This window comes from Pyrenophora tritici-repentis, chromosome 1 (genome assembly GCF_003171515.1).
Source record: "Pyrenophora tritici-repentis strain M4 chromosome 1, whole genome shotgun sequence".
NCBI lineage: Eukaryota > Fungi > Ascomycota > Dothideomycetes > Pleosporales > Pleosporaceae > Pyrenophora > Pyrenophora tritici-repentis.
In genome coordinates, this window is record NC_089390.1 from 3,133,022 (window position 1) to 3,155,042 (window position 22,021).

Below are 22,021 nucleotides of genomic sequence, written 5' to 3' on the forward strand. Positions count from 1 at the left end.
GAACCGGTCCGCCTTCACCCTTCCGTCACAAGCCGATGGCGCTCCATCGCGCAACCTGCAACTAGGCCAGCATATGCACGCTGCGGGGCCGAAAGTCCGACTCTGACATGGCAATCGTGACTATAGTAAACCCCAGTGGATATACTCCGACAGTAGAGCTGGAAGTCCTTTTGTACTTATCTTGTGAGCCATCGGCATTGCCTCAAGATCTAATCACTGCAAGCTTCCCGAGGAGAAGATAAAACACCAAACTCGCACAATCATGGCCTCGTTGAAGTCCTGGTTCAGTATTCCGAGTGGCTCACATTTCTCATTGGCCAACATTCCGTTTGGCGTCATCTCAACACCCTCGTCCAAGACACCGCGCGTGGCAGTTGCCATTGGAGAGCATGCTCTAGATCTCGAAGCCTTTGCTGCAAACAATGGCTTCTTGGGCTTGTCTACCATACAGCCACACCAAGCTGTCTTCTCGCAACCATCGCTGAACGCCTTTGCAGCCCTCGGCCGCCCAATTCACTCTGTAGTTCGCAAGTACATCCAGACTGTCTTCTCCGAGGAAACTACGTATCCTGATGTGCTGAAAAACAATGCGGTACTCCAGAAGCAAGTCTTGATACCCCTCAAAGACATCAAAGCCCATTTGCCTTTCAAGATTGGCGACTACACCGATTTCTTCGTGGGCCTGAACCATGCCTACAACTGCGGTGTCATCTTCAGAGGCGCCCAGAATGCTTTGAATCCAAACTACAAGCATCTTCCAGTCGGTTACCATGGGCGAGCCTCTTCAATCGTGCCGTCTGGAACACCAATCCGGCGGCCCAATGGGCAGATACTACTCGACCCGACAGCGGAGAAGAAGGTGCCCACCTTCAGCCCCTGCAAGAAGCTTGACTTCGAGTTGGAGCTGGGGGCTTTTGTATGTGGCTCCAACGAACAAGGTGTCCCGATTCCAGTCGATCAAGCCGCGGCTAACTTGTTCGGTGTGGTGCTCATGAACGACTGGTCTGCAAGGGATGTTCAAGCATGGGAGTCGACACCGTTGGGGCCCTTCAATGCGAAGAATTTCGGGACGACCATCAGCACTTGGGTCGTCCTGGCGGACGCATTGGAACCATTCAAGACGAAGGGTATAGACAACGACATGGAAATTCTGCCTTACTTGAGAGAGAAGGAAGAGAAGACCGTGTACGACATCAATCTCGAGGTCAACCTTAAGAGTACGTCTCCCTTCACCGTAAGCTCCTTATCGGTTCTCAAGCTAACAGTTGTCAGCTTCCTCCGGTAATACAGCAACCGTGACAAAGACAAACGCACGACACCTCCTATGGTCTTTCCCGCAGATGTTAGCACATCATACTATCACGGGCTGCCCATTTCAACCTGGAGATTTGTTAGGCTCTGGTACCATCAGCGGTACCTCTCCAGCTGAGTTTGGAAGTCTTCTCGAACAGAGTAGCAACGGAAAGATTTCTATTGTAGTAGGGGATAGTGAGAAGAGGACGTTCCTAGAGGACGGTGATCAGGTTACTATCCGAGGTGTATGTGGTACAGATGATCAGTCTCTGGTGGGCTTCGGAGATTGTGTCGGTCGCATTGAACCTGCACTCACGTTGGGATTTGCCTAAAGTTTCTTTTTGTGTTCAACGAAGAGCGATAAACCCCACCATGTCACATAGAAGATGCATGCTATAGTGGCCTGCAGCAGGTCTTCTCCATCGCTCCATGCTATCATGATTCGGCCTACCAGCCTCAAACCGAAGATATGACCGAAATCGCCCCTAACCAGTGATAAGAATGATATTCTTAAAACCGTCTCGACATTTGTGTAGGATACTGATCTTGGGAGGTGCTGTCGTAAAACGTGCAACTTCGTTCATCCATATCCATGGATGACGGGCCAGGGATTTAGTCCACATCGCCATCACACGGGCCCTACGCGATGCGGTTAGCCGATGATTTAAGTTCATTGCGCGTATCTACTTTGATACAGCTCTTGCGCTTGTGCTATCTACGTACATCATCGCGGCGCCTTGCATCACACCGCGGACCATTTCCGCTTTGAACAACCATGAACTGCTAGGTTTCGCAGTGAATAGTTCCGCCGTGAACGCCCCCCGCAGCGATGTAATTATTGAACGGATGTCAGCCGGTATCATTGTAGCCAGTCAGGCCGAGGATGATGCTGCTGACCGCGACATGCGTGTGGTATAAAGTGCCACCCTGTGGGATACGAATATCAGCACTAGAAATGCACATCCTATGAGTGCTTTTGGCTACAAATATCATCACAGGCTCTCCTTCTTTTCTGTACAACTTTCTTGTTTGCATTGAGTCTGAAATATGACTATTCCTGTTTACATCGCTGGTGTTGCCATCTTAGGCCTTGTCCTGTACAGGGTGCTTTATGGGACCGACAAACCACAAATAAAAGGACTACCAGAAATTCCAGGACTACCTTTGGTAGGGAGCCTACCTGAACTTGGCGATTACCATGTAAAAGTGGCACAAGGATGGGCGAAGAAGTACGGACCTGTATTCCAGGTGCGAATGGGAAACAGGGTAAGTAGGAAGACTCAATCCGTGAGAGGCATCCCTCAGGAACACAGAAACTGAGCCAGGTATCTAGAGAATTGTAATTGCCAACTCATTCGATTCGATTCGACATCTCTGGATTACGAATCAATCAGCCATGATCTCTCGACCCATGCTCCACACCTTCCACAAGGTCATTTCATCCTCACAAGGCTTCACTATCGGAACCTCTCCGTGGGATGAGTCTCTCAAGAACCGCCGTAGAGCTGCTGCCACAGCGCTCAACCGCCCTGCCGTGCAATCGTACATGCCACTCATCGACCTCGAGTCGACAGTCTCTATCAAGGAGCTACTGCAAGACAGCAAGAATGGAGAGCTCGATCTCGATCCCCGGGCATACTGGCAGCGATACGCCCTCAATACCTCCTTGACTCTAAATTATGGATACAGAATCGATGGAAACAAAGACGCACCACTTTTGAAGGAGATTGTGGATGTTGAACGTGGGATTGGCAACTTCAGGTCGACAAGCAACAACTGGCAAGACTATGTTCCGCTATTGAGACTGTTGCCCGGCACGAGCAATGAGGCCGAAAGTTTTCGAAAGAGGAGAGATGTATACATGGACCACTTACTTAGCACACTGCAGGAAAAGATGAAGAATGGAACGGATAAGCCATGTATTACCGGTAACATCATAAAAGATCCGGAAGCAAAGCTGAACCGCGGTACGCTCTCCCTCTTTTGTTATAGCATCAATGCTAATATACGACTAGATGAGATCACGTCCATCGGCCTGACCATGGTATCAGCGGGTCTGGACACTATACCAGCCAATATTATCATGGGAATCGCCTACCTTGCTTCACCAGCTGGTCAGAAGATCCAGCAACGTGCGTACAATGAGATTATGAAAGTGTACCCAAACAACGACGCCTGGGAGCAATGCTTGTACGAAGAAAAACTCCCATACATCACTGCATTATACAAGGAGATCCTCCGATATTGGACTGTCCTTCCCATGTCTCTGCCTCGCGTATCGATACAAGACATCGAATGGAACGGTGTCGTCTTCCCAGCAGGCACAACTTTCTACATGAACGCATACGCTGCCAACTACGACGAGGAACACTTTGACAACCCTCAAGAGTTCAACCCAGAAAGGTATCTTAACGTAGCTGAGGGGGGTGGGACTTCGCATTACGGTTATGGGGCTGGATCGCGCATGTGCCTAGGCTCGCATCTTGCGAACCGCGAGCTGTTCACTGCGTTTGTTAGACTCATCTCTGCATTCGAATTCACACCGCCTGTCGACCCGCGAGATGAGCCGTACCTGGAGTGCTTGAAAGCAAATGCTCTGCCCAAAAGTCTCACCATGGAGCCCAAGTACTTCAAGGTTGGCTTCAAGCCTAGAAACAGGCAGTTGCTGGATCAATGGATCAAAGAGAGTGAAGAGAGGACCAAGGAACTAATGTAATTACGCGGCGGGATGGAAACTGGTGTGAAACGAAACATTTGAACGGTTTAAGTATGGAGAGCGAACCTAGTGTTCCGGGAAGGTGCCATGTATGTCAGTGTAAATGAAATATATTTTACTGTGAAGTGTTTACAACCGTGATTTGGATGCGTAAAACCATGATGTTGCAGCTGTGATCACAATGTGTGTGAAGCCGTGTTTACTTATACAGAGTATGAGTCTGATGCTAAAGCCTTTACAGGTGTCATTCAGGCTACGAGGTGCGAGTACATCTTGCATCAAGTGAAGGTAGAGTCAGTACCTAGTGAAGATTAGTGTGGTCCCAGATGAAAGCAGGTCCTTCCTGATGTCTACTGAATTCACGAGCATAAGAAAGGCCATGCCAGAGAGCAAACGGTAAGTGCGCGCACTTTCCATTTCCTTACCCGGACGTATGTTATCATTGCGGCCCGAGCCACATGGTACAGTGAGCAAGCGCACCTGCCTCAGCGGCACTCACCACGAATAATCTTCGTCGTGTGCATAAACAAGCTCTTGTAAAACACCCAGAGCTCTCCTTGTTTTCAACCAGCAACTGTGCGTCAGCAACGATCGAACAAGCACCATGTCTGTCTTTCCCAATGGCTACAATGCTTCGGTCTTGGTCATCCCCGCCTACTTCATCCGTACGTATTCTCCAGTCTCCAGTGAAGTTTCACGTGAGAGTCGCTGCCTAACTGGTTTTGCTATCTGCAGTCTCGTTCTTGCCTCATGCACTGGCCTTGTACGTTGCTACTCAGGGCAAGCTCCTCACCTGGGATAACCGTAATCCGCGCTCGAGCGACATGAAGGCCCAGCTGAAGCAGCGCATTCCTGCCAAGACATATGCAACGTACGAGCGTCTGGAGGCGTGCCATGCCAACGGGATGGAGGTGAGGCTGAAAATGGCACGGAGTTCTCTGCCTCATGGACTAACGGTCGACAGAACCTTTCTCTTTTTCTCGGAGCGGTCGTCCTGGGCAACATGGCTGGGCTGGAGGAGGCTGAGCTCACGCAGTTTGTCGCCGCTTTCCTGGCTGTTCGGGTTGCGTATACTATCGCCTACATGACAACTTCTACTCAGATGCCCACGCTCGCTCGCAGTGGACTCTGGATTACGGGCGTGTGGATGTGCTTCCGTACCATAATCCGGGCAGCGGCAGCCATGGACACCAAGGCTTAGGGCTGGACGAACACGAACACTGGGTTGGTGACGGGAGCTGATGGCGTACACTTTAGACGAGTACAAGGAGGGACATCAAGGTATCTGACATCAATCATGGCAGCCTGGTAGGTATGTAGCACCCAAGACCGTGTCTACATGTACATACATACTCAAGCTCGATCATGTGGCGTTGTCTTTGTCATTTGAAGCTTTTGGCGCCAGACGATGCAGTGTCGGAAAGTCATGCCACTTGACAATTGCCATGCACCCACAGACACCAACTTGATCAGTCGTCGATATTCTTAGGTTGCCCCGTCGGTAGTGCGGACATGTGTGGGTCCTCGAGCTCACGCAATCCTGGGGCAGCTGATTTGTGGATGGCCGATCGCCCAACCGAAACATTTCACGGCTGCCTATGGGTTCCACGCTCGACAATCAGGGGAGGTTCAACGTGTCAACATGTCCTTGTTCAGGATAAAAGGTTGCAAGTGAAGGAGTCGCTGAAACCGCCATCCTCTCACCGCAAGTCCTTTCGATAAGCGATCGCTGATAGTTGTCACGTGTCAGTGGCACTTGCCAACTTACGAGCAGTGCCCAGACTTCGCCGCGCTTTCCACCACATCTCTTCAACGCAGCCCTTCCTGTGCATCAATTAGAGTACATCCACATCCACCCGCCTCATCCCCGAATACCACCGACTCTCTTGAACACATTCCGTAAGTCAATCGCCGCCGTCTTGTTTTTTTGTGCACTTGCTTTGTCCACCCTCTGGCGGGCGGCGGGCCAGTGCCCTTCTGGCCTCGACCCAACTTCACCATGGGCGCTTACCATGTCTGCGCCGGCCATGCGACCGCTTGCACATTGCTCAATAGACGCCGACATCGCCATCATGTTCTCTCCAACACTGTTCTGACCACCGCCTGAGCAGGTTCGAGAGTCTTTTACACCGCCTTCCCATTCACCCTCCTCGCACCCACCCACCCACCGCAGTCATGGGTCTCACATTCTCCAAGCTGTTCGATAAGCTATGGGGCAAGAAGGAGATGCGCATTCTCATGGTCGGTCTTGACGCCGCCGGAAAGACGACCATTCTCTATAAGCTCAAGCTTGGTGAAATCGTCACCACCATCCCCACTATCGGTACGTCGCGCAGGAGGACACGTTGATTGCCGGGCCAATGCGCTGATCCACCACACTACAGGTTTCAACGTCGAAACCGTCGAGTACAAGAACATCCAGTTCACCGTGTGGGATGTCGGCGGTCAGGACAAGATCCGTCCTCTATGGAGGCATTACTTCCAGAACACGCAGGGTATCATCTTCGTCGTTGACAGCAACGATCGCGACCGTGTTGTTGAGGCGCGTGAGGAGCTTCAGCGCATGCTAAACGAGGACGAGCTGCGGGATGCCCTTCTTCTCGTCTTCGCCAACAAGCAGGATTTGCCCGTAAGCCCCATCAGATACGAACAGCCGTGTCCAGATGACTAACAATGCGACACTAGAATGCAATGAACGCTGCTGAGATTACCGACAAGCTTGGCCTCCACAGCCTTAGACAACGTGCCTGGGTATGTCCAAAACCAGTTTCGCTTCTCCAACCAATTCAACTAACTCCATGCAGTACATCCAGTCGACTTGCGCCACCTCTGGTGACGGTCTTTACGAGGGTCTCGAGTGGTTGAGCAACTCTCTCCGCAAGGCCGGCCACAACTAAGTTCAGCGAACGCGATACGTAATGTAGCGAGTCACGAAAATTGACAACAGTCTGTCCGGCCCAGACGTTCACCAACGCACGCTCCATCGTAGTGGCAGAGCCCAGCCATGACGCATCTTAACAACACTACGGCCCCATGAAATGTATTTGCATCGGTGTCAAATGTCAGATCGGATGGTGGAGCGGAGATGTTAATTTCTCTTCTCTTTTCACCATTGGAGTTTGTGTGAAGTACTATGACATTGCGTTTCTGGGATCGTTGAGAAAACAGTTCTCTGGTTGCTTTACATGGTACTATCAAATTTGAGCCTCTTTTTATACTCGATGGTCTTTGTAGGGGACTGTGTGATTTATTGTGCGTTTGTCAGTGACTTTGTTGGTTGTGCAACTGTGAAACTGTGAAACTGTGAAACTCGAAGAGGAACGTGATCAGCTTAGGCAGCCATCCGGTTCACACTCCGCTTTTGACGTGGCGGCCTAGTCGGTGGTGTAGCTCCAGACCCCAGACCTGGCGCCGTCTTCACACCTGAGCAGGCTATCCAAAGTCCGCGCCTCCCTCGGTAGATCACAACCAAGTCGAGAAATGCTCGGGATGACTTTTTTATCATGGGCTCATGCAGGGTGAAAGCAGGCCCGAAAGATCCGCAGGCCTCAATAAACCCTCAACCATGACCATAATTGCACCTCATAATAAGGCTACCGGCACACAAGCATGTCATGGTTCAAGTTTCATTTTGCATACTACCACCATGCATGCGTACACATCGCCAATCATAAAATATATCAAAAAAAAACGCCCAAACTCTCACGTCCAAACCCTTCATGCTACCTATGCAAGGCGAGAAAATGTTTACAGCTTGCTGTTCTAGTTGCTCCATATCAAATGGCGCCTCCCCATGTTTTGTTACCAGACAAGATTTCAATATCACAAGTTCAAGCTTTCATGTTCAAGACGCAGAACCAGCAGGCGGTCCTCCCGAGCTCCTGGGAGGTACATTCTCCTTTGGTGCAGCTGCACCTCCAGTAATTGGCGGCAGCAAGCCCTTCTCAGCCCAGAGGTCGACGAGCGGCTGCATGGGCTCAATTTCCTTGTCGCCGATGAGGTTGAAGAGCTTGCCGACGTTGATGAAGTGAATGAAGCAAGTGTTGAGCTCCTTGTATGCGCTCACGTTCCAGAAGGGGTCCAGCCAGTGGCCGTGGTAAATATGGGCGTAGCATCGCATCATCTGACGGTAGATGCTCTTGATATCTCCCTCAAAAGTTTCGGGGAAGCCCGAGGATTTTCCGAGCCAGTCGCGTCCGGCGAGCTGCGAGGCGGGGGCGTTGATGTTGGTGGGTGGGAGGGGCTGCGGGGTGGCATTGGGTGTCATGGAACCAGACGCATATGTCGATGCGCCAATGGAGACGGCTGTTGTGTCTGTAGGGAAGATGTTTGGATCGTTGATCTTGCCAACAATCCACTTCTGCACGAGGTTGATGTATTGGATTGCGGGAATCTTGATGGGCTTCTTGTTGTTGTCTAACCACGTGTATGTGTGACCACTGGCAGACATGGTAGGACAGACATCTGGGTTGCAGACGGGCTTGCTTGTCTTGTCATCTACTGTCTTGATGATTTCAATCATTTGCTCCAGCAGCCTGTACTGCTCGACAACTGGTCACATGCTCAGCTTGGGGCAATCAGATGCAGCATGTCGGACGCCTACCTTGATGTGCAAGCCATTCGCCTTCTTCAACAAGCTTCGGCTTTGCAGCCAAGGTCATAAAGTTGCCCTTGACAATCAGGTTGGAGTACTCTTCGCGGAAGAAGAAAGGCGGTCTGCGTGTCCCGGGCACGGACCCGTCCGGAGCACTTTCGAACGACATGGCCGACGACAAGGCGGGGGAGTGAGGCATAGGTGGCTGTCCTTGCTGCTGCTGAGAAGTTGGTGAACTGGCGTATTGGGTTGTTGGTGATGGCGAGCCTCCTTTGCCTTGTCCTTGTTGGCCCTTGCTGGATCGTCCAGCTAATCCTTGGCGACTATTCGCGGAGTTGTTAGATGAGAAGACAGATGTAAGAGTGTCGAGGCGGCGAATTATAACACGGGGATACGGCACAGTGAAGCCGGCGCAACGTGCATATCACGAAGGGAAATCGTGAGACGCTATGCAGAAGAGGTATGAAACATATAGGGTGGCTGACTGGGGTGGAGGGAAGCGCGAGCATTTGAGGAAGGGCAGCATGTGCCAAGCAACTTACACGTTCGCGAAGAAAGAGGCCATGATTTGCGTTTCTGGCTATTCCGTGCGGGGGCTACGAGGTGGAGGCGTTCTATGCACCTAAAGAGGCCGGCTTCGAGGTACGCAAGAGGATAGAGGAGGAGGATGTTGGTGATACGTCTCAAGCGGGCACGCTTTTTGGGCCCACTCTCCCAAGGGCTGCACCGAGAAGGGGCAGGGCGCTACTGCCGAATGTGGAGTAGCGCCCTTCATTGTTCTGGTCCATCACCAAAGTCCAAGGAAGCCATCTAATTGCCCTGGCGCGTCGCTTTTACCTTGACATTGTCGACACTGCCAATCACGGGACCACTGTGCGCTTGGTCGCGTCGCTGACATCTCCACACCACGCCACGACACGACACGACACGATACGACTACCGTGCTCGACCTACCAGCGCACAAGAAGCTCCACATCTGCCGCGACCATGTCTGACGCGGGACTCGACCCAGCACTTTCTGATGACGATGTCAATGGCCAGGCGACAACTGCTGGGGAGGCCGATGAGGGCACGCCGCTGAACACAGTCGAAGAGAATGGCCTCGACGACGACGATCTCTTTGGCGACGGCGACGTAGCAGACGATGCGCCCGCGTACGTCGCTATATATTGATTGCAATACCTGGTAGCCAACTGACGTGTTTTAGTGAGGAGAGCCGCAAGCTAGACGATGCCGAGCTTGATTCGGGCGACGATGAGGGACGGACAGACCGTGTCAGAGCACCAGAAGCTCTGGAGGAGACTGAGCAGCAGACGTTTGCGTATATGGACGCAGACCTCGCGCGACATGCCATTCCCGAGCCCACCGACAACGAGCTCTATCTGCTCAAAGTCCCGCGCTTTCTCTCATTCGAAGACAAGGCGTTTGATCACAAGACATTCCAACCGCCCACCACCGACCACCACTCCAAGGTTTCTGCCTCCGAACACTTCTCCGCCTATCACACTGCCATGACTACTGTCCGATGGCGGCGCTCGCCCTCTAACAATGCCCTTTTGCAGTCCAACGCGCGCATTCTGAGGTGGTCAGACGGCTCCCTTACTCTCCAACTTGCGAGCGACCCAACCGTCCAATACGACATTGACGCAACCACCTTAGCCCCGCCGCAGATTAACCCGAAGATACCTACGCCGACGGCTATCAAAGAGGACAAGAACGGTGCCAAGAAGAGTTCCAAGAAGGAGAGCTACACATACCTGGTCGCGCCATATGAGGAAGCAAACGTCATGCGTGTTACTAACAAGCTTACCGCACATCTCAGCGTTGTACCCGCCGCGAACACAAAAGACGCCGCCCTGGAAAAGTTACAGAATGACCTTGCCAAGGTTGCGTCAAAGGGCCGCGACGAGGCCGACCAAGCCATATCCTTCATCAACGTGGACGAGGACCCAGAGCTCCGCCGCCAGCGCGAAGAAGCCACATTCAAAGAGAAGCAGCGACAACTGCGCGCCCGCGAGAAGCACGAAGCGCGCCAGGCCGAACGTGCAAATCGCACCATGGGTCGAACGGGCGGTCGCGGCGCAGGTGGTCTCGATATCGATGGACTGGAAGACCGTCCAGCCCGAAAACAACAAGCAAAGAAGGGAGGCTTACGGCGTGATTGGAGCGATGACGAAGACTACGGTGGTCCGAGAAGGAACCGCGAGGATGACTATGACGAGGAGGATGACTTCATCGCTGCTAGTGACGAGGAACCAGAGATCGTTGACGACGACGATGACCCAGATGAAGGCATCAGGGCCAGTCCGAAGAGGGGAAGGGGCGGTGCAGCAGCAGCAGCAGACGATGACGACGATGACGACGTTGTGGTCAGTCGTACGAAGCGGAGACGTGTGGTTGACGACGACGAAGATGAAGAGTAGGATTCACCATCTAGCACTGACAATTCAGACAAAGAAAAGACCCGATCTGGTGATTGGGTGTTAGCATAGCCCGGAGTTTGATCTATCTTCACACATGTATCATCAACTAGTTTCATCATTTCGAAAAATGGACAAGTCCTATGCGGAGCCATTGACTATTTCACGTGCGCCTAAAACCATGACTGACTGCTGTAACGTCTTCTCACAAACACCATATTTCCTTGAATATCCGGTTATTCACTTACCTAATTCACGCTAGTGCAATGCATGCTTGATTCGTGTATAGGCTACAAAGTGTTGAGTCACGTTTGCACGTCTTCACATCTTTATTGTACATCCTGTCAACTACTCCATATCCAACAGTTTCCCAAAATGAGTTTGCCCAAAGAACTACGACTAGGATGGATTGGTCTGGGATCAATGGGTCTCGCAATGGCAACCAACATGCAAAACTACATAACCCAACAAATCCTCCCACCCCTAAAATACTGGAACCGCACTCTCTCTCGGGGCGACACGCTAAAAGTCAACGGTGCCGTCCCAAGTTCCTCTATCGTGGATTTATTTCAACAGTGCGATATAATCTTCATCTCTGTAAGAAATTCATCATCCCTCGTCCCTACATGAAAACAGACAACATACCAACGCTACCAAAAGGTCAGCGACGACACCGTCCTCCAATCCATAGTAACCACACTCCTCGCCAGCAACCCTACTCTGGATGGCAAAATAATCCTAGACACCACCACCGTCCACCCGTCCACCTCATCATCCATAGTCCAGCAACTTTCAAAAGTAAAAGTAACATACCTCTCCTCCCCCGTCTTCGGGGCCACACCCCTTGCCGTATCCGGAAACCTCCTCATCGCCATCGCAGGTCCACCTACCGCCATTGACCTCGTCTCCCCCTTCCTAACCGGCGTGATAGCGCGCAGCGTAATACGAGTTGGCCCAGAGCCCTCACAAGCCCTACTGCTGAAAACAACGAGTAACTTGATTACCGCAGGTCTGATGATGTTGCTCAGTGAAGCGCATACATTGGCTGCTAGAACAGGGCTGCCGGCTGCGGTGCTGGAGGATCTTGTGGCGCAGAATTTCGGAGACTATGCGCTGGGTGTTAGTAAGAGGCTTACGGGTGGTGCGTATTATCCGCCCAAGGGAGAAGTGCCGACGTCGAGATTAGAGCTGGGAATTAAGGATGTAGGACATGGGGTGGGGATTGCGAGGGAGCAAGGGATGAGGTTGGGGATTGGGGAGATGTATCTTGAGGCAGCGGAGGAGGCTAGGAAGTATGGGGAAGACAAGGGCAGACGGTGTGATAGTAGTAGTGTATTCGGTGTTGTGAGGAGGAGGGCTGGATTGGAGTTTGCAACGGATATGGTCAAGGAACGGGATGGGGATGCGAAGAGTGAGAAAAAGTAAGTGTGTTGGTATGGATTTGATACCCTCTATCTATGCATGTGTGCTTTCTCTCCGAATGCGGAGTCCCAAAGGAGATTGTTGATTATAGCCTTTTGATCCACGCCAAAGCGACGAAAACGTACTCTGATCCTTCCTCACCGTATACTATGCACCATTTTCCGCGGCTTGTCGTTCTGCTTCTACTTCCGCAACAACAACCTTGCGTATGCCTTCAAAGCCTTCCGACTTCTTGACGTGGCTTACTCTACGTGGCTTGTCCTCGAGTCCCTTGAACTCAACAGGCAAGACCTTCTCATGGAAGTACTCCTTGTGCTCTGGGAGTGCGAGTTCTACCGCATTCGCAAACTTGGCTGGGTGTGCCGTCGCAAGCGCGATATGATGTGTAGGTGGAGGCTTCGCTACCTCAACTGAACGAAGCGTTGCTGCAATGCCAATGGCAGAGTGGGGGTCCAGGACGTAGCTCTTTGATGACTCTGCGTTGAACACGTACTTGATGGTGTCGATGGTCTCCTCGTCGCTGACACGATACGATACAAAGTCGGCCTGTGCTGCTTCCAGAATCTGCTTATCGACCGAAAAGCCGCCCTTTGACTTTAAGTCGTTGAGCCAATTCCGTACGTGGTCACCCGCCTGACTCCTTCGTTGTGATACTGCGTCAGAGTTTGAGCTGTATACATCGTACGACAGGAACCAGAGCAGTCTTTCAAAATTGGACGCCACAAGAACGTCCATTGCCGGACTCAACGTTTCCTTGACTCCGCTCGCGTGTGCCTTGGCACCATCTTCGGGAATCCCGCCTTCAGCTTGCGCACCGTGCACAGCGTGCTTCTCGTACTTGCCGGATTCCCAGAAGCGTTGCAGAATGTCGTTTGCGTTTGTGGCTATGACCAGCTTCTCAACCGGCAGGCCCATGCGCTTTGCAAAGAAGCCGGCAAGAATATCGCCGAAGTTTCCCGTAGGTACGACGAAGCGAACAGCGGAGGCTGGGAGGAAAGACTCGCTCTTGACGAGGCTGAAGTAGGAGTAGAAATAGTATGTGATCTGCGCAAGGATACGCGCCCAGTTGATGGAGTTTACGGCGGCGAGACGGTGCGTCCCGTTGATGTCTGGGTCGGCAAAGAGTTCTTTTAAAAAGTCCTGGATATGTTAGTAGGATTCCGTCATGATGTCCGATCTATGCATACCTGGCAATCGTCGAATGTGCCGTCCACGGCCAAGTTGTGCACATTGGCATCCATGACCGTCGTCATCTGCGCCTCCTGGATCGGGCTGACCTTGCCATGCGGGAACATGATAAAGACAGACACATCCTTCTTCCCACGTAGACCGTAGATGGCTGCTGAGCCGGTGTCACCACTTGTTGCGCCGATGACGGTCAGATGCTCCCTGTCTCGTCCGGTCTTGCCCTCATTCTTGCGGACGAGAAAGTACTCGAACAGGTTACCCAAGAATTGCAACGCGACATCCTTGAAAGCGAATGTTGGTCCGTGGAACAACTCTAGCAAGTGTATGTTCTTCTTCGGGTCGAGCGGAACGGTGGGCGCAACGTCCTTGGCGCGGAATGTGGAGTAACTGCGATGAATGATGTCTTTGAGGTCTGCGGAGGGGATCTCGGACGATGAGATGTAGAGGGAGAAGATTTCGAATGCGAGGTCTTCGAACGAGAGGTCTTTCCACTTGGACGCCCAGTCGTCAGGCAGCGTAGGGATTTCTTCGGGGATGAAGAGGCCGCCGTCTGACGCCAGGCCCTTAAGAACAACGTCTTCGAAAGAGAACTGTACTGCGTCAGCATGTGATTGGCGTCTGTCGAGGCTTCAATGCGCCCGGTCTTCCTACATCATAAGATCCTCCCCGGGTACTCAGGTACCGTTGCGATGCTGTGTGCGAAGACATGACGTGTACTGCTATCCAATATTATACGTGACAGCAAGTGATACCAAGGAATAGTGAGGCGTTGGTGTGTATCGACAACAACGTGAGGCAATGGTCCCCGTGGGGAAAATGTTATATAGTAAGCTCCGGGATCGCTCGTGACTCAAGTAACTACGTTTTTACCTCCCACAATCTAGCACACATTCACGTGGGCTTACACGCCTGCTTGTTGAACGGTAGCATCCTTACAAACTCATACAGAATATCTGCCAACTGAATAAGATGATGAGGTCTTCAGCGCAGTGTTGGAGTCAATCGGAGTGCCGGACTCAACGGAGTGCTCTGCTGCTCCGCGAACATCGGACCCCGCCAGGCCGCTGTTCCTGCATGCGGCGATGTCGGCCCTACACACGCCGTTCGTCCATGCTCGCGACTTGCAGTGACGCAAGTAGTCAGATGTAATAGAGTCGTTCTTGGGTTTCATGATCGAATGTCTCTAGCCACCTAGACATAGCATCACGGGTATCGTTCCCGAGTGATGACCTCAATATGCTAGGAAAAGAGACGAAGAGCATTGCATTTTAGCGCTAGTTAATTGATTTCCATGAAAGATACATGCCCAGGTGTGCCAGCATCGTAGCAAGAATATCTTAGTTTTACTTTCGATTTTGGTTTTGGTGTTGTCGTTGCCGTGAGTCACTAGAGATAGACAAGACTTGGTGACATCCAGCAAGTCTGAGAACTTATAGCAACAACATGCATCAAGCCTTGTCTGCACATTGAATTGCGAGGGACCTTAGATTTGGACACGGCGGCCAAGATCCTCAGATAAAGTCCAAACGAAAGCTGATGTGTCCATTCAACGAAATGAACCAGACATGTGCCAGAAGAGTACTATGACTTGATATTGCATACACGCCATGCCCATGGTAGAGGTAGTCGTACTTCAACGTATCATCGTAATGTGTGTGTAACGAAAGTACTGTGAGACCATACAGGCTACACAAAAGCGGAGGTTTAGTTGGGAGCTCCGTTACCGTGGAATCATACAGCCCAGTATTACATACTCCGGTTGGCTGGTCAGTCTGGTACAAATCCACAAACCCACCTTGACAACCAAAATTCTGGATGAGTAGCCAATGCTGCATTTCTGCGCTCAGAGTATACATACTCGTCCGGTAAAATGTCGTGTTCAATCGGCAACTTTCTCAATCTTGTGAAAGTAAAGGTACGCCGAGGTCATTCAGGCTCCACCATCGGCGCAAGCAGCGTACCTCTTTGCGCCTCGAGCTTCGTGACATGCGTCATGGTGGTGATGTTGAAGTGGGACGTTCGCCGGTCCATACCATTCGAGACTCCAACAGCGCTGGATATCGGCGAGGCTCGTGATAGTCGTTGGACGTAGAGTACGATGAACACATTCAGGCTCTACTATGAGCCAGTCGATTTGTATCTTTTTAACATACCGTGGAGGCTTTCCACCATGTATGCCACGTATAATCCGATAATCCAAGCATTGCGACTACCGAATAAAGAACATGCTGAGCTTGAAAGCTGCCTGTAAACGCAATGATGTAGTGCACAACCACATGGCGCAGTGAATAACCACCTACTACGAGTTGTGCTCGGCGTACCGGTACCTGCCCGGCAGTACTGCGGGTCCGGTAGAACCCCGGAAGCAAATTTTCGCTGCCAACCGCACAGAGCCGCAAAGTTTGCACTTTTACGTCTGTGCGTCTAGCGTCTTGGCGCGCTCACACTCGAGATAAAAGCTGCAGCGTCGCCGCCCCCAATTTCTCTTCTTCATACGATCATGCAAGTCCCCCCAGTCCCCCCTACATTTTACAGCCATGCTAACAGCGCGCAGACTTCATAGAATCATTTCTTTAGTATGCATCCTCTTCTGAGTTACTCTAAGTAGCCACAGAATCCTAATCCTGGTTGATGACTTTCAGCTTCGATATCCCGGAGTGAGGCCTTATTACGATTGCTTCGGCGAGCGTGGCGATGATCTTCAGCTGACTGGTTGCGACTTCGGTCGCACTGGAAGGCAGGATGTTGATGGCAATCTGACAGGCCTTTTTTTTTCATTAACCCTTCTGGCATGCCAGTCGGTTGAGGAAGAAATTTTCAACTTCAAATCCACCAAACGAGAACGCAGGGCATGAAACGTTCACGGTGACAAGCACGCGATCAATGGTTCTGCGGCCCCTTCATGATAGACGGTATCGATTTCTGTGTCTACATCTAATCGCACCTTGGTAGCATGGCTAACACTCGTGCGGCGCTCAACACCACACGTACTTTTCAATTCCAATCCACTCAATCTCGTCAGCAGCAGAACCATCATGCTCCGGAAACCATTGCAGGCATGCGATGCTCTCAACATCCCTGTGGACGACCTGGACATCTGGGTCTAGCTTCTTAGCTGCGGCCAGCGCGACTGGCGTGGGTGCCCACATCTCCACATGCTCCATCTTCCACGCCTGAGCCTCACGCTGCGCCATGGCCATCAAGGCGGCAATAGCAGCTTCTTGACCGTTGCCCGAACCATTAGCCATGTCATTCGAAGAACCTTCTCCGCCATTGTCCTCAACGACCAACCGCAGAATGTGAAGTGTGTTGCCCTTTGTTTCAGCGGGGTTCGGGTTGTACCACATGCGCGTCCAGTAACACCAAATGCGCTTGCCCTTCTCTGTACCGACAATTGCTCCCTTTATCTTCGGTCTCTTACCATGTAGCTCATTTCCCACAAACTCCTCGCGAGCGTGGTGCCATTGTATGGTCTCGAGATTGGGGATTAGAGCGACAGCCGTCTTGCTACCCTTTGGTCGCGACTTTAGGCTCTGCCGGAGAGAGGCGATGTCGGTACTGCAAAGCTCCTCCAAGTCTTCTGCGTACAATGGTCGGGCGACCGGTAGACAGCTTGTGTCCTGGGCTGTGGTGAGAGGGAGAGATATGTGTGATGAGGTGAACGGCTCCCAACCAAAGCTTTTGTAAAATTTCTATTTCTGTTAGCAACAGGCAATAGTGCAGTAGGATTGCTCACTTTTCCAATGTCAGAGTATAGCACCGAGAACATGCACTCGAGCCCCTCCTCTGTCTGGTACGTTCTAATCACCTTTGATAGCTCCGTTATCATCCTCTGTGCATATCCGCGTTTCCGCAAATGGTTCGCGCAGTACACACTGCCAACACCATGACAGATGACTTCTTTGAGAACACCATTCTGCCACACAAGTGCCTTCTTCCGGTAGGTTTCGCAGCTTGCCAATGGTAGCCTTGTGCCGGACTTGGGGTCGAAAGGATTGTTGGGCAATGAGGTGTCCACCAACATCCAGTATGAGATCCCACCGTCGCGAGTCAAAGTGGTCTGGGCAAGGTGGGCTTCACGCCGAATATAGGCTGGGAGTGTGAGAGCGCCGCACCATTCGGCTCCATTGAGGTTGAATTGGATCTGCTTTTCGGCTTCGGTGGGATGAACAAGTGCCAGAGAAGGAGCATCGCCCTTTTTGAGCTCGGATATAGCCATGATTGCTGTCTGGAAATTGGACTTTGGTTGGGGTGCAGCGCCACTCTTGTAGAATTGACTTGTAGTTTAACACTTGTCGTAGGGCGTGGCGGACATATACTTGGCTTACGGTATTTCCAGATCAAGTAGTAAGGTCGATGCAATGAAGAGCAGAGAGTGGGTCAGGGCTACGTACGATAGTTAGTCCATGTCGCTTGCCAGTGATAAGAAACAGAGTAGGTATAGAAATGCAGTCAATACCTACATCTCTTTGTTGTCTAACAGGCCCCTCGTTACTCCACCCTGCGAACTGCCCCGGTCTCTTATAGGTGACCCCGTCTCCCCACAAAGGCACTTCAGGACTACATCGCGACGGTCGCGGCCCGAGATATGCCGTGGGAAAGCGAGCAAGGTTTCAGGTGCTCACCATGCGTCATGTGCGGGTGTCCAACAGGCGAGTAGCCTCATATCATGCATGAGGCCAGGCAGCAAGGCACAACTTCCGCGTATCATGACCCACCCACTTCTCATGACCATCGGTAATGTTCCCAAGTGGCATATCACAACTGTTGTTTTTCTCCATAGCTGTGCGACGGGTGCGCAGGCCTCCGGGGTCGTGACAAACTGGTTAGTGGTGGATGAACGCTAGTTAGCGGAACCAACGAACTATCCCGTCGTTGTCGGCGAGACGCTCGTCTCCAGCCCTAAAAGCGGCCTAGCATTCCTTCGGCACGACATGCGGACTCTGTTCTGAAGGCTGACGGCTCTGCAGTTGGACTTTTGGTTGATATGTGGTGTTGTGGAACAGCTGCAGCTCCGCTCTCTCACTCACTGCGCGACGCCATTGCCCGTTCCGCACGCGGTTCCGACACGCGGGCTCACGCACTTTGTAACATACTCGTCGCCGTGACCTGCAGCACAACGCCACTGTCACTCCTGTCCTTTGCTCTGCTTCTTCTTCGACAGCTAGGATCCGCCGGTCCGTAAAAGCCCGCAGAGAGTAGACTGGGTGAGTGGACAAGGCTGCAACACGTGAATTGAGCTGGTCCGGTTCACGTCAACCCACGCGCTTGCGCGCCTTTTGTGGCCTTTCCACTTTTCCGTTTGGCCAACTAGATTCGTATTAATGTTTATTGCCTCCGTCGCAACTGGCACACTCAACACCACTTACAGTCAATCGCTCTCAGTGCAGTCTCGACACAAAGTCCGTGGTCGCCATATTGCCAACACAGCCTTTCCACTGCCACGACCCTGCACAACGCTCGACATCCCCTAAAAGAGTCAGCAGTAGTAAAGCCAATTCAATGGCGCGACCTGGTATCAACATCGAGCATGAAGTCATCGATCTACTCTCCGATAGTGAGTCTGAAGACGAGGGCTTCGCAAGGCATGAGCTAGACTTCTTCGACGCACAATCTGATGTAGACTTTGCGGATGAGTACCCAGATCTGGAGGAGCCTCTAGGAAACCTTCACGCACAGTTATACGAACATGGCCACGAGTTGATCGATTTGACTGGTATTCCAGACATTGACGTCCCGCCATCGGATCCTATTGTGGTAGATGATGATGAGCCACCGCAGCCGAATGCACAAGCGCCTGACTGGAATGACGCTGATGCATTGGTTACCGGGGCAGGTTGTTTACAGCTGGTTCTGAGTGTGTTGCCAGATATCTCAGCGGATTATGTCCTCCAGTTGATACATGAGAAGACGACAGACGCCACGCGAACAATGGCTCGATGTGAACATCTTCTCACCGAAATCCTTGAGGGCGATCCATATCCCAAGGAATCGGAAGAGGCGAAGAGCAAGAAGAGAAAGAGGGACGATGAAGACGAGGACGCCTTAATCGACTATGAGACGGCTGAGCGTGACCCGGAGATTGGTGGGTACGAACATGACGCGTAAGTACCTATTTCCTGCAAGTATGCCATGCGAAATGCGTGACTGGTTCGTCTTGTGGTCTAGCAGCGCAGCTGTTATTCAAGGTGTAACTTCAACTGTGCTTTCTAACACGTTGCTAAACGGCTGTCATGATGATAGTGTTTCGATAACAAGCCAGCGCGAGCCTACTCAGCAATACCGTAATAGCAGTAGTGCATCGCATAGTTAACCCATCACTTCTGCATTATTCTCTGCCCCTTGTCTTCCTACATGTACTGACATCGCCCTTTACAGAACAGAACTACTCAAAGACGAATTCCTCTTCGTGCCCGTGCGGCATCTTACAAACATCCTTGGAGAGCAAAAGACACTATTCAAAGCTTACGGAGTACTTGAAAAGCAAGTGCGCAACTACGGACGTGTTGCGAACAGCTTTCGTAAGAACGGAAAATCACGCAACAAGCGCGGCGTTGAGCTTGAGTTGATCAACCAAGGCAGCCAATTACCCAAAGAATTGCACGCAGCAAAGAAAAAGGTTGAACTAGAGACTGGTAAGTCCAACGGCAAACATGATCTCAAGGTCCCATTAGTACTAATTCATGACAGCTAAACGCCGCAAGGCCCAAGAGGCAGAAGAGGCCGAGGAGGTCAATCTGCAACAAGCGCGAATGAACAACCAGATGGGCGAATGCGCATGCTGTTTCGATGATGTTCCTCTTAACCGCATGATCAGTTGTAATGGTGATACAGTTCACTTCTATTGCATGGAGTGTCCCCGCCGGCAGATCGAGACGCAACTTGGGGAATCCCGCTGCAGACCAAAATGTTTTGGAGTCGAGAACTGCAATGGAACGTTCTCACGGCGACAACTACAAGAGGTTCTGAGCGACAAGACGTTTGAGCGACTGGAGAATCTGCAGCAGCGGGAGGACCTTGCAGCCGCAGGTTTGGACTTTCTCTCTGAGTGCCCATTCTGCGATTTCAAAATGGAGTGCCTTCCGGTGGAGGTCGACAAGGAATTCCGTTGCCAGAATGCCAAGTGCGGTAAAACGAGCTGCCGACTCTGCGAAAAAGAGTCTCACATCCCTCTCAGTTGCGAAGAATTCAAGAAGGATGGTCAGATCACCCTCCGACACATCGTTGAAGAGGCAATGTCTGCAGCTCTGATAAGACACTGCAACAAATGCAAGCACCCTTTCATCAAGGAACATGGGTGCAATAAGATGGCATGCACGCATTGCAGGAATATGCAGTGGTAAGTATCCCCAAAACATATGTAAGCCCATTGACTGACTCAAAATCAGCTACGTCTGTTCGAAGAACGTGACCGACTACAACCACTTCGGTGATGTTCAGGCAGGAAAATGTCCTCTTCATGAGAATGTCGAAGACCGTCACGAACAGGAAGTCAAAAAAGCGGCTGAAGATGCCATGGCCAAAGTCCGCGCCGACAATCCAGGTCTATCTGATGCTGATCTGATGGTTAAAGTGTCAGATCGGGTCAAACAAGCAGAAGATGCACGTAAAGGTCAAGCTTTGGCTCAAGCACAGCGCTTCCCTTATCACATGATTGGTGATGAGCTGAGACGCTTCCCTCTGCCTCCTCAGGCGGCGGGCGCGCCAGTTCAACCCCCACCAGCAGTTCAGTACGTACACCCCCGCCCAGCACCCATTCCGGCACCTGACCTTGGTTTCCCTTTCCATCCTTTCTATTTTCACCGCCCTGTCTATCCCGCTCGACCCGCCAACTATTTTGTTGCTGCTCCACTACTACGACAGCATCCGCAAGTCTTTCCCGGTCATTTGGCTGCGCCTTGCCCGCATTGTAATTTGTATCATCCACCTAACCACATTTGTTAGACCTAGAGCCGCAGATGCTCTCTGGAACTTACTTCCCGGCGTGTTTGGCGCAGGACAAGCTAATCGTCGTCTTCCTGGCCGCCCAGACAATCCTGGGCCTGTAGAAGTGCAAGATTATGAGGCTCGACAACGTCCGCTTCGACTTCTGGATAACCAAGCTTATGAAATGCGGCTCGGGCTGATGAACATGGACCATATTCGGCATGAGGGTCTAGAAGCACTGGAAGCACAGCGGGCAGCACTAGAAGCACAGCGAGCACTTGGACTTCAACAACTACGAGTAGAACAGGCACTAGGTGTACAAGAGGCAGCTCGTCAATTACAACTGGAGGCCAGGGTCGGGGTCGAGGCCCAAATGCTAGTCGAACGGGTGCGGCGAAGAGCTGCCCTTGCTACTAGGGCGCGTCGAAGGTAGTGTCTTCTATGTAACTCGCTACTATCTTC

At 51.7% G+C, this 22,021-nt stretch overlaps 10 protein-coding genes across 10 annotated transcripts; 7 read left to right on the forward strand and 3 right to left on the reverse strand.

Moving 5' to 3' along the window:
- Window positions 1-262: 262 nt before the first annotated feature.
- Window positions 263-1,625, forward strand: PtrM4_012420 (fumarylacetoacetate hydrolase FahA; the record flags this gene model as incomplete). Its single annotated transcript, XM_001931179.2, has 2 exons — window positions 263-1,217; window positions 1,273-1,625. The coding sequence occupies 2 exons, from the start codon at window positions 263-265 to the stop codon at window positions 1,623-1,625; spliced, it is 1,308 nt and encodes a 435-aa protein (XP_001931214.2).
- Window positions 1,626-2,340: 715 nt separating this feature from the next.
- PtrM4_012430 (CypX, Cytochrome P450) lies at window positions 2,341-4,009 on the forward strand (the record flags this gene model as incomplete). The annotated part of the gene is made up of 3 exons (XM_001931180.2): window positions 2,341-2,559; window positions 2,627-3,260; window positions 3,309-4,009. The coding sequence occupies 3 exons, from the start codon at window positions 2,341-2,343 to the stop codon at window positions 4,007-4,009; spliced, it is 1,554 nt and encodes a 517-aa protein (XP_001931215.2).
- A 1,003-nt stretch (window positions 4,010-5,012) lies between these two features.
- On the forward strand, window positions 5,013-5,210 carry PtrM4_012440 (uncharacterized protein; the record flags this gene model as incomplete). Its single annotated transcript, XM_001931181.2, has 1 exon — window positions 5,013-5,210. The coding sequence occupies one exon, from the start codon at window positions 5,013-5,015 to the stop codon at window positions 5,208-5,210; it is 198 nt and encodes a 65-aa protein (XP_001931216.2).
- A 1,025-nt stretch (window positions 5,211-6,235) lies between these two features.
- Window positions 6,236-6,906, forward strand: PtrM4_012450 (GTPase SAR1 and related small G protein; the record flags this gene model as incomplete). Its single annotated transcript, XM_001931182.2, has 4 exons — window positions 6,236-6,332; window positions 6,394-6,638; window positions 6,695-6,760; window positions 6,814-6,906. 4 exons carry the CDS (start codon window positions 6,236-6,238, stop codon window positions 6,904-6,906), a joined length of 501 nt encoding a protein of 166 aa, XP_001931217.2.
- Window positions 6,907-7,853: 947 nt separating this feature from the next.
- PtrM4_012460 (Mob1-phocein multi-domain protein) lies at window positions 7,854-9,168 on the reverse strand (the record flags this gene model as incomplete). The annotated part of the gene is made up of 3 exons (XM_001931183.2): window positions 7,854-8,560; window positions 8,613-8,926; window positions 9,146-9,168. 3 exons carry the CDS (start codon window positions 9,166-9,168, stop codon window positions 7,854-7,856), a joined length of 1,044 nt encoding a protein of 347 aa, XP_001931218.1.
- Window positions 9,169-9,590: 422 nt separating this feature from the next.
- On the forward strand, window positions 9,591-11,026 carry PtrM4_012470 (Leo1 domain containing protein; the record flags this gene model as incomplete). The annotated part of the gene is made up of 3 exons (XM_066103053.1): window positions 9,591-9,757; window positions 9,811-10,790; window positions 10,890-11,026. 3 exons carry the CDS (start codon window positions 9,591-9,593, stop codon window positions 11,024-11,026), a joined length of 1,284 nt encoding a protein of 427 aa, XP_065965255.1.
- Window positions 11,027-11,398: 372 nt separating this feature from the next.
- Window positions 11,399-12,448, forward strand: PtrM4_012480 (MmsB, 3-hydroxyisobutyrate dehydrogenase and related beta-hydroxyacid dehydrogenase; the record flags this gene model as incomplete). Its single annotated transcript, XM_066103054.1, has 2 exons — window positions 11,399-11,620; window positions 11,684-12,448. 2 exons carry the CDS (start codon window positions 11,399-11,401, stop codon window positions 12,446-12,448), a joined length of 987 nt encoding a protein of 328 aa, XP_065965256.1.
- A 144-nt stretch (window positions 12,449-12,592) lies between these two features.
- PtrM4_012490 (ThrC, Threonine synthase) lies at window positions 12,593-14,341 on the reverse strand (the record flags this gene model as incomplete). Its single annotated transcript, XM_001931186.2, has 3 exons — window positions 12,593-13,585; window positions 13,633-14,223; window positions 14,285-14,341. The coding sequence occupies 3 exons, from the start codon at window positions 14,339-14,341 to the stop codon at window positions 12,593-12,595; spliced, it is 1,641 nt and encodes a 546-aa protein (XP_001931221.1).
- Window positions 14,342-16,251: 1,910 nt separating this feature from the next.
- Window positions 16,252-17,852, reverse strand: PtrM4_012500 (uncharacterized protein; the record flags this gene model as incomplete). Its single annotated transcript, XM_001931187.2, has 3 exons — window positions 16,252-16,363; window positions 16,625-17,325; window positions 17,370-17,852. 3 exons carry the CDS (start codon window positions 17,850-17,852, stop codon window positions 16,252-16,254), a joined length of 1,296 nt encoding a protein of 431 aa, XP_001931222.2.
- Window positions 17,853-19,135: 1,283 nt separating this feature from the next.
- PtrM4_012510 (IBR domain containing protein) lies at window positions 19,136-21,992 on the forward strand (the record flags this gene model as incomplete). The annotated part of the gene is made up of 5 exons (XM_066103055.1): window positions 19,136-19,527; window positions 20,012-20,268; window positions 20,324-20,972; window positions 21,022-21,363; window positions 21,578-21,992. The coding sequence occupies 5 exons, from the start codon at window positions 19,136-19,138 to the stop codon at window positions 21,990-21,992; spliced, it is 2,055 nt and encodes a 684-aa protein (XP_065965257.1).
- Window positions 21,993-22,021: the final 29 nt, after the last annotated feature.